This window comes from Amborella trichopoda, chromosome 5, assembly GCF_054954075.1.
Source record: "Amborella trichopoda isolate Santa Cruz 75 chromosome 5, AtrichopodaSantaCruz75HAP2 v2.0, whole genome shotgun sequence".
NCBI lineage: Eukaryota > Viridiplantae > Streptophyta > Magnoliopsida > Amborellales > Amborellaceae > Amborella > Amborella trichopoda.
In genome coordinates, this window is record NC_142340.1 from 12,646,412 (window position 1) to 12,664,358 (window position 17,947).

Consider the following 17,947-nt stretch of genomic DNA (forward strand, 5'->3'; position numbering starts at 1 on the left):
ATTTTCGTATATCTATCGATCTACGCTAATTTTAAAGCTTTAAACTTTATAAATAAAAATTAAAGTACATTTTTAATTCTATCATAAAGATTTCCAATATCGAAACCACATTTCTCAAAACTATTTGAAGGTAGGCTTTAATTTGATTATTTAGAGCTTAGGCTCTATACAAACCGCACCAATTTAAAAAACGTATCAAATTTACGGTCTCCATGAAACACACAGCGACGGTGTCAAACATCATTCACTGAAAGAGACACCGTGTCGAAATCGTGTCCTTACTTGGTTGCCACATCTGATAACATGTTATTTGTCGCCTCGCGTGGTGTTATTTGTCGCCTCGTTTAAGTTGCGAAGTAGGAACGGCAAGCATCCCTTCGGTATAGACCCGCTGCAAAACCCTAGGAACCATTCAGAGAACCCTAAGAGGAGGTAGTGCGCTTCCATAGCTGGGGGTTCAGTGTTCAAGGTGATATTAGGGTTTGGGATAAGCAGACTAGTTATAGTAACATTTACTCGTTTGCAGGTTCATAGGATTAGAGTGACGAAAGAGAAGGAAGAGATCATGGATGTTGCAGAGGAGCAAACCTTAGATGAAATAGCTGTCTCTAATGGCGAGGAAGACGTTTCAGAGCATTATGAAGATGAGGATGATGAGGTTGATAACGTAAATAGTGCAGGCGAAGATACTTCCTCTGTTAAGGATTCATCACCAGGGTTAGTTAGTTTTATCTGGGTCCAAAGTGAGGTCTAGTTTTCAGAGTTGGCTTAGTTTCTGGTTAGTTAGAATAAGATGTAGGGAGTGGTTGGTGCTAGGTCATTAGCCTCCCATTGCCTGCTAGAAATGGACAGCACAGTTTGGCTAACTCCAATGCCCTAATTTCTTGTTTGATTAGAAAAATCTTCGTTGGAGGTGTCTCCTGGAGCACATCTGAAGGTATGGGAATGTTTAATTTCCTAATTGTGTAAACATTCACATCTCTCTCAAGCATAATTTGATGATTCGTTCTTTATCTATTTTGCCTCTTCTTTGATGTTTCGTTTGGTTTTAGTCATTGGGAGCAAGTTTTTGGGTGTTTTATTTACTGGATAGTGTTTGGAGTTTCTTAATTTAATTGGTTTTTGTCACTCATCAATAGTTATTTCTTGTATCTTGATTTCTTTTCTGTTAAATGTACGTGACTGAATGTATGTGTCATCTTTTTTTACCTTGCATTTTATATTTATCTACTTGCATTTTATATTTAGCTATTCGTGGATTTTGGTTTGCTGGAAACAATTTTTTTTCTTTGTTTGCTTGGCTATTGTTATTATTTTGAGACATGACATGGATGCACATGTCCAAGAATTTTTGTGCTTGTCAACACACCAAGGATATGATGCTTGTTTCCGACTCTTTGGAATCCTAAAATCCCGTTAGAACCTTTTTTCTTGAAATCCTACTTTAAAATGCTTAAGTTCTTCTAAAATTGCACCTCACCCTTCTTTGAATAGTGTATGGACATTCCGTGTCTAAAGGTCCAAATTTGAAATTGGTGTTTTTGACACTCGTATTATGTTAGACAGTGATATGCTGATGTTGTCTTATTTTAACATTAATAGTAAACTCTATAATCCCGGGGTTCTTATGTTAAAACCTGATGTTATATCCTAGATTTTTAGGGTATTCTTAAATCTTAATACTGACCCTCCTTTTGAATAACCAATACCTGTTCACCTCTTGGATGAACAATATAATCCCATCTATGTTGACCAGTATAAACCAACCTCTTTAATGGCCAATGGATGTCAGACAGGGCATCATTGTCTTTTGGTAAGTCTATATAAACCCAAACATCTATAGAGAGAAGGTTCCTTCATGTCATGTTCTTTATCTTGTTTGATGAATTTCAAGAAAAGCTCCTTCCATTTTTTTTCTCTACATATTCATCTATGGTGGACATTTTGAGGAGCTTCATTCTTCCAATTTTCTTTTCCTTCTTCCTTTGCTTGCTGAATTTTTGTAGACAGCTTCTATACTGTTGTTTCTTTCTCTATAGGCCGAACCTTTGTGCAATGTGTTCGTCGCCTCCAAAGAGCATTGAGGTGACCACTAGAAGGCAAATCATCATTATGTTTGCGTCTCTAGCATTCTCTTTTGGTGTGCAAACCAAACGGAGTTACGAGCAATTGGGCTAGGTTATTATTGGAGATATCCTGGCCTGAGCCCAATTGCACCTTGAGAATTCAAGTAGTTGAATAATTATAGAGAATGAGAGCATCTTGTAAATTACTGTCCGAAATTGAGCACATCTTTCTTAGTTCCTACTTGCTTAGTTTAGAAAGTTATTTCATGCAAAGTGGTGTCTTCATCTCTCTATATGTTACTTGTCGTTTTCATTGCAATTGAAACGCTTCATGTGGGCTTAATGCTTTGTCTTGCTTTATGCAATTCCCTGGCTTATGCTTGCATATGTATGAGCTTGATGCTCTTTTATAATGGTTATCGTTGCCAATGTTTGAGAATTTGGGCATTTGCCACCTAGGCTGGCTACTTAGGCGGTTGAGGCCCCATCCCACACTGAATAGCCCTAGGCAGGTGCCTAATTAGCTCATTACACGGTCCCTGCCTTTTGGGCCAAGGCATTACCTAAGGGGGCACCCAAAAGCTTGTAGGTGGATACCTTGGGCCACCTTAGAAGAAGAAGAATAAGAAGTTCCAGTTGTTGAAATTCAATTTCATGACCATGATTAAGGAATATGGCATATAAGAAGAGCACTACATGACAAAGACAAAGATTTGAACATAATTTTTGGTTGAAATTTGCTATAAAATAAAATTTGCGCTCATAAGGAGCCTCATATCCCATGGTCTCGATTGATCCAACTCCACCCTCATCTACTACTTCCATAATAATCTCCCTACAACTGTCCCTACTCATTCCCCATTAGTTTGATATATAGCCCCTCTTCATGCTTTTAACAATCTCTCAACATTTGGACCCCATTATTCTCCTTTTAGTTGGACATGTGCTTCCTCCTTGTGTTTTATGTGCCGAGCAACACCCTTCATAGGAACTGCTAGGATGTCCCAATCCCCACAATGTGCCCCTAGTCTTTCCCACTCTAGTTGTTTGCCTAGGAAACTAGTCACCATTCGAGGCAGCTGCCTAGGTGGCCACTCGATCGCCTAGGAGGTTGGGACCCCCTTGGCAGCCTAGGTGGGTGAATCTGTATTCTTGAACTTTGAATGTTGCCATTAACAATATGGTCAACAGCTTTCATTTCTATTAACGATTTATGTCGTTTTATGCGATCTCACCTTGGTAACTATTTTTGTTGCTATGAACTTTTGTATGGCTTGATGAAATCCCCAGTGATTAATAGTTTTGTTGTTGTTAATTCTTCTTTTATGACCAAAATTCTCTGAACTATGTTCAAGAAGACCAAAAAAAGAAAAAAAAGAAAGTCAAAATTCATTACAAACAGCGAAAAGTTCTAAAAGGGGTACTCTTCGGAATTAATAGGAGATCGGGACCGGCTGGTTTGGTTTGGAATGGTCGAACTTGTTGGAATTATGGCCTTTCAAGGCCTTAAAATGAATATTCTCTTGCGTAGTGGGAGTGAGTGGTAGAAGATGATTTTGGGTGCTTCTTGCATTGGGGCCCAATGAGAGAGAGAGAGAGAGAGAGAGAGAGAGAGAGAGAGAGAGATTATGGAGGTATCGCGGTCACCTTTAGTCAGGGACTTATGAGATTTTATGCCTCATGGATATTGTGTGTTGGCCAGGGCTAGGAGAACCCAAAAGTGATTATAACCTAAGTATCTTCCAAGTAATGGCCCTGTATCGCATGGTTTTGACTTATGGGACATGAGCCGGTAATCAAAAGCTCGACCACCCTATGGCATGTATACTCACAGTCTCACTGGAAGCCACTCTTTTGATGTATATGATCTAGTGCACATGTGCCATTAGAAGACCCTTGTATATGAGCACTACTTTGTCCTTAAGGGTGCGCCCATAATCCATTGAGATCCGGAAATGTTGGGTCCTTGATTGGGATTACTTTCCTAAAGCCATATTATGCGTCCCTGCCATAAACCGTGGAGCAAAGGCTTGTTGGGTCATTTTGAGATGGTGGATCACCATTTTGAACTAGCACAATGGAGTACTCTGATACCTAGATTTCAGCTTAGAGATCTCATTTACCAATTGTTTGATTTTATTTAGGTGTAAAAATGTGTTTTTTTGGTGGAAAATGTTTTAGAGAACTTTGGGGAATTTTTTGGACTTTTTTTGAAGTATAAAATGAGTATTTAAATTTTGTTTGGGACATATTCCTAGGAAGGACACCTTGTGGGGGGTCGCACGTGGCACCGCACGACCCTACCTAGATGATGATGTTGGCATGGTGCCCAACTAAATGGGGGGTGTTCTCTTTTAGAATTAAGTTGTTTGTTCATTTTAGTTATAATGTTTTAAATAAAGTTGTGTTTTATAGCTTAATTGTTTTTAATTGTCACATGGGTTTTTACCACACATATGTGTTTGATCACATGTGCCTACGGTTGAGAGCTAGCCATAATATTTTGATTTAAATCCTAAGTATTTAATGGAAATACTTCCTTGATCCACCTTTTTAGATGGCTTAATCTTATTGGCTAAACCCATGTAAATTCCATTAAATGACACATTGTGATTGGCTTATCTATGATAAGTATCTTAATTGGAGTATTTTATAAAATAGAGTTTCCAAATTACGATAAGGGCATCCCCTACCCTTTTGGTGTTTCATTATTTTCATAAAGTCTTATGGAATATTTTTGAATGAGTAAAAGTTTTATGAGAAATCTATTTCCTACCTTAGGACAATTTGGTAAAATGGCTTGATCTAGGTTTTTATGGAGTTATAAAGGTGTACAATCACATCCATTAATCTTGATGGCCAGGCGTGGATGTATAGTTAGGATTATAGCCCTCTTATGTGCCATAAATGAATAGCATTAACGGCTTAAATTGATTTACTCACAATATGAGGCTACCACACTTCTATTTAAACCCTTGCTCACCCTTATTTTCTCTACACAACTTATGAGTATTACTTAGAGAGAGAGAGAGAGAGAGAGAGAGAGAGAGAGAGAGAGAGAGAGAGAGAGAGATGGGCCTCCACGCCCCACTCTCAGAGCTCCATCCTTCTTCATCCTTGTGAATACTATCTTCTAAGGTGTCTACATCATACTATGCTTCATGCTTCATGATCTAAGGTAAGGATCTCCACCATTTCTCTTTTCATTTTGAGCTTTTCTCCTGTACTTTGCTTGCTGTAAATTTTCAATTACAGTAGTATCTCCATCACCTTTCCTTGATTATTTGATGATCCTTCATTGCCTTTTGAATCTATGCATGTTTGCTTCTTGGTATGCATGGTCTAACCTTTAGATTCATCCATTAGACACCATTTTCTCCTTGATTCATGCACCTCTTTTTTTTTTTGAGATTATTGAGCATCCTTTTTATGCGAATCAGTAAACATTTCATACCCATCGGACTACCATTTAGCTAGAATATGGTCCTTGAGCAAATTGTTTTAGAAATTGCACCATTCTACACTTACACTATGGTCATATTCATGTGTTCTATGTGGGCTGTTTCTACTTGGTTTTACCAGACTGTTTTCATCTTCAAAATTGACTGTTTTCATCTTCAAAAAACATCTCTCTCGCATATTTTGAACCTAATCAAGTGTTAGATCAGAGAGCATAAGCTTCCCTTTGTGTGAGTGACATTATCCCTTATGACTTGGGCCATCTGTGCTATCATCTATGAGACAAAATTAAGTCCCTAAAAGATCTGTTTATGTGGTCTGGGCACGAAGGGTTCTACCATTGGCTTCCCTTGCATAATTTGCACTCAGTAACTTTCTTGAATTTTTAATGCCATGGAGAATGAAATGTAATGTATTCTTGTTATGTACAAGTTGATGAACAAATTGCATATGCAGTTCATACACTATTCTATGTGCATATTGACATAGTTTGTATTTGCATGTGCAACGTGTTTGAGTTTATAATTTGGGGACCCCCATTGAGTTGTAATTTTTCATTTTCAAGTGATATTTGAGTCTATGTATCTGAAGTTCGAGGGTGTAACAATGATCTAAGAGTGTTTGGATTTGTATGTCCAAATGTTGAATGGAAATTTTTTTGTTAAAGTTTCAAGTACGAGAGTTGTAACTAGAGCACACTAGACTCTATATCGCTTTAATTGGTATCAAAGCTAGGGTTCTTTTGGAGGTCCCCTTGGTCCGTCATTTGTGTCTTAGATTGTATCATGAGAGTGCAAAGTAGAAACCATGACATTGAAGTCCATATTGAATGAGCTACTTAAGGAGGAAAAGTTCAATGGGTTGAACTATGCCGAGTGGAGAAGGAAGTTTGTTATGTCTTCCATGAGGATGATTTGACTCCACTTTTGTCTCAGCCCCTATCTAATGAGCCAGCCTGTAATGCATCCCAAATCACAAGAGAGGCTTTTGCTATTTGGCACCGTAAAACCTGGAGTACCATAAACATAGTTTTAGCCACTATGTATGAGATTTTAAACAGAGTTTTAGCCACTATGCATGAGACTTATGTGAAAGAGTATGAAGACCACCTCGGTGAAGGCCATGTCGTCTAGTGTTTCAAAAAGCGCTAGGCAACACCTAGGCGGCCAAGGGAATCAAGGCCGCCTAACGCTTAGGCGGGCACACAAAAACTGGGCGGCCCAGTTGATTAAAAAAAATTGACGAGTGATGATTGATAATGATTAATCCATAAGAATTTTGATAATCCATAAGACCATAGTCCATAAGAATTTTGATAATCCATAAGACCATAATCATAGTTAAAAGAAGAAGATAGAAGTTGAGAAGAGAATTTTGATAATCCATAAAAGATCATAATCCATATTTTCATACAATACTAAATCAGTAAAACCATACAAGCATACACTGATAGTCTGATACACTGTAGACTATACACACAAAAGTTAGATAGTAGAACTAGAAACTAAAAAAAAGAAAAAGAAAATATATAGAAATTAAGAAAATATACAATCTAGGAAACAAGTCGACAGTCAACACTCAACACGATTCAATCATCATCATCAGAAGGAATATGGTTAGCTTCAGCATATATCATCAGAATTGAGGCCATCATCATCAGAGTCATCTCCCTCTTCAATATGACTTTCGTCCTCCTCTGTTTCTTTTGAATCTGCCTCTTCCTCCTCTTCTTCTACCTCCCTCTTATTGGTATGTGCAGATGTGGCCTTAGAGAGTTTTGGTTGCTCTACACTTTTCTATCTTTTTGTGCTTCCCTGAATTCAAATATTGTATAATTTCCTCCCTGGTAGTCTTAGGAACATTTTTGCAAGGGGCAAGATCCCCCTTAATACCGGCAAGGTGTTTTTTAAACAGGTAAATGCCCCCATTAGAATCTTTTCCACAATAATTACATTTAATACGATTTTTGTCATTCGGATTTGGGTTATAACCATACTTCCAATCTGGATCACCACTTCTAGAAGAATCTGGAGAAGATACACAGAACAAGGCTCATTTTCATCATTTTCTACTTCTTTTAAATTCAGAAGTTGTCTAGTCTCATCCCAATAGCTTCAGGAACCTTTTTACAAGAAGCAACATTCCCTTTAATACTGGCAAGATGTTTCTTGAGTCGGTTATTACCCCCATTGGTATCTTTTTCACAAAAATTACGCTTTATATGATTTTTATTGTTTGGTTTTGGATTATAACTGTACTTCCAACCCAGATCACGTCTTTTAGAAATAGTAGAAATAGACCTATTCAAATGACAAGGATTTTGTTCCTGTTTTGGTTTTATAGAACTCATATAGTGCTTAATCTTCTCTCTGATAACTTCAGGAACATTTTTACAAGGAGCAACAACCCCCTTAATACTGCCAAGATGTTTTTGAAACCGGTTTATGCACCATTTTGTATCTCTTTCACAAATATGCATCTAATGCAAGTTTTTGTCATTTGGATTTGGGTTATATTCCTATTTCCAACTTGGATCTTCACTTTGACTAGATCCTGAAGAAGACATCTTAAAATAAAACAAACAATCTAAAAAATAAATTTTTGGCACTTTGATTGCTCGCACTCCAAACTCCCACCTCTGAGATGTTTTCTGGTGTTAAAATAATAAAGAATACCCTTTAGTAATATTATAAAACTCCAAAACTAAATCAAATCAACCTGGGTGATGTTTGGATCCGTTTTCTGTAACTTTGAGAAACACTTCGATCCAATGAAAGTCGCAAAATTTAGTTTTCTTGAGGTTTATTTCTCTCTCAAATGGGTTCTTGTGGGTTTAGGTTTGAAATCAACTTAAAACCCATCCTTCAAACCGTTTATATTTTAAAAAAAGATCAATACAAAAAAAAAAAAAAAAAAAAAATTTTTGCCCCTTGGCGGGGCATCGGCTCTGGGCGGGTTCCGTACCGCTTAGGCAGCCCGCCCAGGGAATGCCGCTCAGTTTGGCCACCTAGGCCTGGGCAATGCTCCCAAGCCTTCTGGATTGCCTTGGCGGTTGCCTAGGAGCTGGGCGGTTCGTTTTTTTGAAAACTGATATCGGCCTACCATTTATTATAATAGGTTGAGTTGATGGCTTAGTGGTGCAGGGGGAACAATAAAATCAGTAAGAAATAAAGCTAAACATAAGCATAATTCAAAGAAACTTCTTCTCCATACCATATGCTCGGGTTCCAAAAGCTTAAGCCTTTCTCTCTTCGAATTTTTAAAAATCATGTGGAAAATGACCCTCTCAGAGCCCTACACACCTCTTATATATAAAACTTTGATTTTTAAAGACATTACATGTCCATATAATGATTAAAATGACCTATATATCCTAACTTAAACTTAAATTTTGTAATGGCCGTATTACCCCTGTGAGCAGTACTCATCAATAGTATTTATGAATAATACTCATTAAATAAATAAAAAATTATATAAACCCTAGAATTCATAAAAAAAATAAAAATCCTAAAAATAAATTACAAAACTAAAATCAAAATACACATCCTTTAAAATTGAATAGAAATTAAAAATAAATATAATTTTTGCCTTCATCATTCTCCTTTGGTTGGAGAAAACTCGTCCTCGAGTTTTGAAGTGTGCTAAAATGAAATTGGTGTTAGTCCGACAACATTCTTCAACTCGAATTTTTTAAACATGTTCTTGGGACTTTGTGGGTTATTGCACTAATCAAAACACAATGATTGTGGATTAGAATTGAGAAACCCTTGAGGAAAGGGTCATTGTATGTCGATAGAATATTTTTAATCACATAAATTTGTTGAAATTGCATCACTTCAGCCATGTAACCTTGCCGAATTTGCCCAGATTCAGCTCTAGAACACACTACGGGTGCATCTTTGAGATAAAGGACTAATTCTCTTTTGAGTCCTTCATCTTTTTCCTCATCAAATACCAATTCAACCACAAAATCTTGATCATCATAGATTGGATCTCCTATAAGATCTTGTTCTTCACCTAAGTATGCGTCGGAGATTGGTGACAGATTCCAATCTACATCCTACTGATTTTGATACGATCTGTGTCAAAATTAAGGACCTCATCCTCCAAATCAAAAACCCTAAGGGCATGTTTGATAAGTGGAAGTTTTGAGAAGTGGGAGTTAAATGTCCCACTTCCATGTTTGATATTATTGTGTGGAAGCTGTAAAGTGGAAGGGCAACCTTCGATGCAGCTCTTTTTTAGTGTTAAAATGAGTTCATTTTTGGAAGACCTCTCTTCCATAAAAAATGATGGAAGAGCAGTCTTCCATAATTTGTGGGAGAGTCCCTTCCACTCCCAAAAACTCCATGTGTCAAACACACCCTAAAGTGTTGTTCCCAACATTTAGGTCTTCTGTCACTATCTTCATAACTCGACTCCTCATGCGGAGCACAAAAATGAAAAGGCTTGTACTCGAGATCATCTTAGGATGAAAGGTCACCCATCTTGCCCATTATCGAGGTTCATGAATTGTTGCTTGAGCTATTGTACTTGCCTTTCAAGTTCCTCCAAAATCACAAATCCTAGGTAAATAATCAACAAAAAGCTACTGAAATCACAATATCTGGGTTGTTCTAGCAAAACCTTAGCCAAAATCAGCAAACCCTATACCCCATTGTAACTTCCCCTCGTTGTTGTTGATCTAGGGCACCAAAAACTGGCGCTACAGTAATATTTGTATGATGCTACAGTAAATTACACTGCTACAGTACTTCTTGTAGATCTCGAGCTTTGGTTCCAACTTGATGCAGAGAAATTTTAAGGAACAATAAAAATCAGCAAGAAACAACCAAGCACAAGCACCAGTCGAAGAAACCATATGCTACTTCTCTCCACCCAAGCTAGGGTTGAGCTTTTTTCTCTTTTAATTTCTGAAAACCATGTCGAATTGACGCTCTCAAGGGCCACACATCTCTTATATATTATAATTCAATGTTCAAAGTCATTATATGTCCATACAATGACTAAAATGACCTATATGTCCTAACTTAAACTTAAATTTTGTAATGATAGGTTTACCTATGTGAACAATTCTAGTGAACAGTACTAAGGAATAATACTCATTAAATAAATAAATAAAAAACTATAAAAACTTTAGAATTCCTAAAAAACTAAAAATCTTAAAAATAAATCCTAAAACTAAAACCAAAATACACATCCTTTAAAATTGAATAGAAATTAAAAATAAGTATAATTTTTCCCTCCATCACTTAGGCTTAGGCATTTGCTTCCCTTGGTTTGCTTGGTTACCTTTAGCTTGTGCATGGTTCCTAGGGGAGTAGAAACTAGGTGGTGGAGGAGGAGGAGGAGGCATCTTGTTATATGGCTTACCCTTAGGATTTCTATTTCCTTTGTTCTTTCTTGATTTGTCCTTTCCCTTTCATTTCTTATTGTTATTACTGTTAGATGTGCTCCCACTAGCCCTGGCATTGCACATAATTAGCATTTGAAGTAGGGAGATAGGAAGAGGAAGGGAGTGGAGGGTTTACCATATGGACCTTTGGTCCATCCATAGCCATCCTCCTTTGTTTTTCGGTCTTCATGAAGTGGGCGATCTCATCAATGGTCATGGGAGTCTCTTTTGCCAGGAGGTTTGCCACATTCCCTTCCCATGAAGGAGAGATGGAGACATTGAAGAGGGTGGTGAGTGTCTGTTGGTCGAAGGGGTGCCGGCAACTTCACTTTCCTTGATACATTGCTTGAACTTTCTTTGGTGATCACGCACCTTAGTGTGACCATCCATCTTGCATGTCGAAAGGCTCCTCATCTTAATGATCTTCTTAGCTCTAGATGGAGTATCATATCTTCTCTGCATTCTATCCTAGATGTCTTTCACCGAGGTGTAGTCTTCATACTCTCTCACATAAGTTTCATGCATAGTGGCTAAAACTGTGTGTAGCACTCTGGTTTTTATGGTGCCAAGTAGCATAAGCCTCTCGTATGGCTTGGGATGCATTACGGGCTGGCTTATTAGGTGGGGGCTGAGACAAGTGGAGTTAAATCATCCTTATGGAAGACATAACCATCTTTTTTCTCCACTCGGCTTAGTTCAATAACTTTTCCTCTATAATTAGTTCGGTCAATATGGACTTTGGATGCCATGGCTTGCACTTGCATTCCTAGGGTACAATGTAAGACACTAATAAAGAACCAAGGGGACCTTCAAAGAGCCATAGCTTGGATACCAATTGCAGTGATATAGAGTCTAGTGCTCTAGTTACAGCTCTTGTACTTGAAACTTAAACAAAAAATTTTAAACATACAAATCCAAACTCTTTTAGCTCACTGTTACAACTTCAAACTTTAATCGCAAGGACTCAAATATCACTTGGCTTCCCAAGTTACAAACTCAAATACTTTACACATGGAGATACAAACTATGTCATTATGCACATAGAATTACCTGGATTGCACATACAATTCCTTCATCAACTTGTACATCACTAAAAAACATTACATTTCGATCTCCATAACATAAAACATTCACAAACTCGAAGTTACAGTAAAATAAGTTTAAATTATGCAAGGAAAGTCAATGGTCGAACCTTTGGTGCCCGGATCACATAAACAAATCTTTTAGGAACTTAAATTTGTCTCAGAGATGATAACATAGATGGCTCAAGTCACAAGGGCTAATGTCACTCACACAAATAGGAGCTTAAACTCACTGATCTACCACTTAATTAGGCTTAAATTGAGAGAGAGCTGAACTTTTGAAGATGAAAACAATGAGGTGAAGTGCAAAGAATTCACATATAACACATGAATAACCATAATGTAGTGTAGATTGGTACAATTTCTCAAATAATTTTCTCAAGGACTATACTCTAGCTAAATGGTACTCAAATGGGCATGAAATGCTCATTGATTTACATAACAATGATGCTTAAAAATCTCAAAAATTTCAAGTGCAAAAATCGAGGAGAAAATGATGTCTAATGGATAGATCTAAGGGCTAAACTATGCATACACATGAATAGTTTCAAAAAGCAATGAAGGATCATTAAATACTCAAGGAAATTTGATGGAGATGCTACTGTAATTGAAGATTTACAGCAAGCAAAGGATAAGAGAAAAGCTCTCAATGAGAAGAGAAATGGTGGAGATCCTTACCTTAGAGAGCATGGAGCATATTATGGAGTAGACACCTTAGAAGATAGTATGTACCACCATGACATCAACAAGCACTTGGGTGCATGAGGCCAGATCCCTTTTAATGCTGAGCAAATGTTTTTTAAATTGATTTATGCAGGAATTAAGATACTTTCTGCAATAATTAGAACGCTACCCTATTTTTGTTATTCGGATTGGGACAAGATACATATTTCCAACTGAGATTGTCTTTTTTTATCAAACTAGAATAAGTCATGGTTACCTACTCAATAAATTACCACACCCTTGAAAATTGTACCAAACCACCACAACCATTCTTGGATGCATATACATCAAGTCTAAGATGCAACAAAAAAAAAAAAAACGAAGAAAAAAAATCAAGTATTGAGTATAATAACCCAAGCTAGAAAAACTTCTAACAATTCAAATATGAATGCTAGACAAATTCACGAGGCAAAAACCTAAAGACCCAAAGTTCAAAAAAAGGCACTCGACTAACCAATTTGACCGAATATATATTACTATTTATTGATTTGCAAGTATAAAATGTTGTTGTAACACTTCCCTAAAGAAAAAAAGTATTCTTGTAACCGCTCAAAAGTATTCATTATTCAATAATTTGCAAAAATTAAGTATGTGGTGTAAGACGCAAAGAATCAATTTCATCTCAAAAAATATTCATCACGTTACCAAAAAAAGCAATTACCCAAGTATGTGGAAAAAGTCACTAATGGCACATCAGATATAAAAAAGAAATCACCAAAACATAGAAAATGGGTAATAAAATACCTATTGACCCTTTTCAATATTTGGACAATTTAAGGACTAATAAAGTAGGAAAAAGTCCCGCAATATTTGAGTTTGTTGACGTTTTAGTAAGATTGGGTTACCTAATTTGATGCTTTATCAAGCTTGCATTACACAATCTTAATAAAAATTTTATTTAACTCAAAACTAGAAACCACTCTTCAATAGGGGTCAAAAATCCAAAAATCTGTTTGGAAACAAAAACACAAAAACAATAACCAGAATAAACAAAAAATGTTTACAATTAATTAAGAAATGAAATACACTAACCTTTAAAACCTAGTCGAACATGGCTCATATCGGTGCCCTTTGGTTGCTGAAAGACTTGTTTTGCGACCTTCAAGTCTCAAAAAGTATCAGATCTATTACTTTTGATTTTGCAAGAAATTGAAAAGATCGAAATTTTTTTCGTTCTTTAAAAGAATATTAAAATGTAGTTTTTGAGGCTGGAAAATGGTGATTTTTTGTCCTTGTTCACTGCATTTGTCTATGTATGTATGCAGGCAGTTGTATATGTGTATGCAAGGGGCACAAAAGCTTGTAGCCAATCAATAAAATATCAAAAGTTGCTGTCAGTTGCACAAAGACTGGATACTAGGACAAAAGCAAAAGCCAAGCTTAAATCTTAATTCCCCAATATTTACTGTAGCTAATACTGGTCCACAGCCATCACTAATAGGTGCATGTTGGGTTTATCATCTTGGTCTTATGCAGGAGTTAGTGGAGTTATAGATCTTGAAGTTACCCTATGTCAGGTTTCTTGTGTTGCTTTTGGCTCTATTTCATATTACATACCCATAGGATGAATGTAGCTGAGATTATGATGTTGAGATGGCTGAATGACAATACAAGAAGGGATAGAATTGAAAATGAATATGTTTGGTGGAATTTAAATGTAGCTCCAATAGGTGATTAGATGAAAGAAAGTAGACTTAGGTAGGCTGGCCATGTGCAATATAGACCCAGTATAACATCTGTTAGGAGGTGCAAGTTGGTTCAAGTGGAAGGCTAGAAAAGAGCAAGGGATAGGTCCAAAGGGACATGGTTGGAAGTAGTGAGAAAAGATATGGTGACTTACGGCCTCACTGAGGCTATGACCCTTGATAGAGCAGAATGATAGATTAGGTTTCATGTAGCCGACCCCAAATAGTTGGGAAAGGGTTTTGATGATGATGACTATTTTTATTCAATTATAGTAAGTCGGGCACTTGCATCAAACAAATGGACAAAAAACCGAGGCTATTATCTCCAAGTAGTTGCCTTGAAGTAGTTGGATAAGTTGAATGCTTCGACCAAAGTTTACTCTAAATCTTCTGCCTAATGCACATTGTGGCACCTTGAAGTTCTTGTACTAGCAGTTGTTGGACTATTTTGTACCAATTTACCTTGAATAAGAAAAATTTTCTGGCCCTGAAGTCTATGAATCAAGTATCGGTGTCTCTCATACTGTACTATTAGTGGCTAATGGATATTTTTAAAGTGGATGCCATGTGTGCTCCAAACAAAAGAGAGCTTTATTATAGGGTTTCCTCCTGTTGTCAGTGTGAAAATGGGCACTTGATTCTAAACAGACAGACAGGGGGTCTGATAGGTAGAACTTTTCGGGAGTGGGAAACCCAACTTCCACCAAAATCAACCTTCGGTGTTTATGATGGAGGCCTGGAAGCTGCAATATGGAAGCATGGCCTTCCACGCCCCTATTAATTTTGCCCCGTTTGTGGAAGACGTAGTGTGTGTTCCACTTTTTCTGTAAGAGGTTGCCGTGGCAGCCCCCTCTTCCTTTTCCTTTCTTCAAACACGGCCTTAGTATACATATTCTCTCCAAAACAAGTTGAGGGCATTGTTTCTTGTTGTTTCTCTATGGTGTGGAAGTAAGAACTTGGCTTCCATTATTAGGAATTAATTCAGTTGTCTCCCTTTTCTTGGTTTAATGTTTCTTCTCCTAATTTAGATATTGAAATATGATTTGATATCAATTTTCACCTGGTCATAGATAACAAGGTTATACTATCTCTTTCCACATTTTAAGTTAATTCTTTTGCTTTGCTGATTTGTCCAGATACCTTTACCAAGCACTTCAAGAAATATGGGGCAATTACTGATTCTGTTATCATGAAAGACAAGCAGACGGGTATACCTCGTGGCTTTGGATTCGTAACATTTGCTGATCCATCAACCTTGGATAAGGTGCTTGAGGATGAACATGTTATTGATGGGCGAGAGGTGGGTAAACACTTTTTTTTTTAATTTATGAAATTTCATTTTCTCTTGAAGAATATTATATTATATTTCTTTGATTGACTTGTTGTACTTGCTTTATCTCAGGTAGAAGTAAAGAGGACTGTTCCTCGTGAGATGTCCACTAAAGGGCCAAGAACAAAGAAAATTTTTGTTGGCGGGATTCCGACATCTCTGACTGATGGTAGTAATCAATCCCTTGTTTTCCTTGTGTCCTTTTGTCACTAACTTCATGTGCCAAACTTTGCAGATGAATTGAAGGAATACTTCTCATCATATGGTGAGGTGGTGGATCACCAGATAATGCTGGATCATGGAACTGGCCGTTCACGGGGATTTGCTTTCGTCACATTCAAGAATGATGAGACTGTTGATGAAATCATCTCTAAGGGAAAGGTCCATGAGATCGGAGGAAAGAAGGTGCATTAATTGGTTGAAGTTTTAATACATGGGCATACACACACTTGAGACGATAAAACCCAACTTTTATAGAAACAGAGAGTAGTTCTTCTGCACTTGTTTTTTTTTTTTTTTAATATTTTGCATTGGGTGGGTTTATGAAATCCTCTGTGTCCTTTTCTTTGTTCTCCTTTCCTTCAACCCAAAATCTCATTCACATAATGCATTTACCCCTCATCCTCTCTCTGGTCATCTTTGAGTTTAAAGTCTTACAATATCATTTCGTTTTCCTTTTTCTGAAATTCTTCCCACATCCCATTTTTTCTCTGGGACCTTGATCTCCCATATTTTTGCTCACCCTCTTTATCCTTTTGAATTTGATAGGTCTCTTGTTACTAGGAAGTTAGAGGATACACATAATTACCATTAATTTTGATGCACTGATTCAGGAGATTTGAGTCTGGATATGTGATTGTGATGGTTTTTGCAGGTGGAGATAAAAAAGGCAGAGCCAAGAAAACCTGCACTCCCAGAGCGCGGGAATAACATGAGAGGTGGCTATGGTGGTGGTGGTTATGGAGGTGTATATGGTGGTTATGGTGGGGGCTACAGGTCTGGGGGAAGGATGGGGGGCTTTGTAAGTGGCGGTTACGGGGGAGGTGGAGGTTATGGTGGTGGATATGGGGGCTATGGAGGGGTTGGTTATGCCGGTGGTTATGGGAGTGGGTATGGGGCTGCATATGGTGGTGGAATGTATGGTGGTGCTGGTTATGCAGACAGTGGTGATGGTTATGGCAGCCCGAGTGGGTTCGGTGTTTATGGAGGCAGCAGGGGTTATGGTAGTGGTGCCAGCAACCGGTACCATCCATATGGAAGATAGGCATCAAGGATTTATTCAGGATTTTGTAGCAGGAAACGGTTGTGCTGTGGCATCTCTAAAGAGGATACGATCTCTATTCCTTTTTCAAGTGTCCTGTGTTGGAAGTTTTGAGTTTAGAAGTTAACTAAGTTCTCTAATGAATTTGTTTCTCTTTTTACTGGCAAGTACTTGAACTTGGATGTCCTTGTAAAGCTTGTTTGCTTCTAGGATTTGTTGTATGCTGTATCCTTCATCATACATTACTTATCTGATGGCATTTAGGATGGGCTTTCGAGCTCTTTGCAAAAGCAAAGTGAAAAAGTTTGTTAGGGTGATGCGAAAGGAGTCTTGAAAATTAAATCCAGCATTCTTTCAATCTTAGAGTAAATCAAACAACTAGTAACTTAAAAAAATAATAAATAATAATGGTTATCAAAAACCAAAAGGGAAGAACACAATTTATTTCTTTCAAATAAATCGTCCTAGTCCCTAGATAAAAAAAATAGGGGAGGTTTTAACGAATATGGTCTTTTGTTTCATGAATTTTCTAAAATGCCCTATGTGATTATGACACTGATGTGAAGGTCATCACGGTTGCTCTTCTAGATTGTGGTGATCATAGAGCCATGAAAGAAAGTGATTTTATGATCATAGGTCAAATAGAATTTGAATTGTGATGCTTTTTTTTTTTTTTTTACCATATGAACCATCATGGTTTTGTTAGTACCGCGATGGGCATAAGGCCAATGAACCATCATGGTATTGAAGATACCATGAGGGTTTTTAGTAGAACCATCACGATTCTAATCATGTGAACCATCGTGGTTCTTCCAGTACTGTGATGATCAAAGTACCTATGGTCTACAACGGTATTGCAAGAACTGTCATGGTTCACCACGGTTTGTTCCAAAATAAAAAATCCAATCTAGTTAGCGCATATGTTAATTGGCTAAAAAATGCCAAT

General features: G+C 37.3%; 1 protein-coding gene across 1 annotated transcript; it reads left to right on the top strand.

Annotated features, from left to right (window-relative positions):
• The first annotated feature begins 347 nt into the window (after positions 1–347).
• On the top strand, positions 348–17,291 carry LOC18443590 (heterogeneous nuclear ribonucleoprotein 1). Its single transcript, XM_011628529.3, has 7 exons — positions 348–432; positions 527–717; positions 897–937; positions 15,547–15,710; positions 15,813–15,909; positions 15,976–16,145; positions 16,615–17,291. Exons 2-7 carry the CDS (start codon positions 566–568, stop codon positions 17,002–17,004), a joined length of 1,014 nt encoding a protein of 337 aa, XP_011626831.1. The 5' UTR covers positions 348–432; positions 527–565; the 3' UTR covers positions 17,005–17,291.
• Positions 17,292–17,947: the final 656 nt, after the last annotated feature.

Bases quoted from the DNA above. Each gene is read 5' to 3' on its own strand.
- LOC18443590 (XM_011628529.3), top strand. From the start codon at position 566: ATGGATGTTGCAGAGGAGCAAACCTTAGATGAAATAGCTGTCTCTAAT. The intron at 15,711-15,812 runs GTGGGTAAACAC...GCTTTATCTCAG, and splicing joins ATGTTATTGATGGGCGAGAG to GTAGAAGTAAAGAGGACTGT. The intron at 16,146-16,614 runs GTGCATTAATTG...TGGTTTTTGCAG, and splicing joins ATGAGATCGGAGGAAAGAAG to GTGGAGATAAAAAAGGCAGA.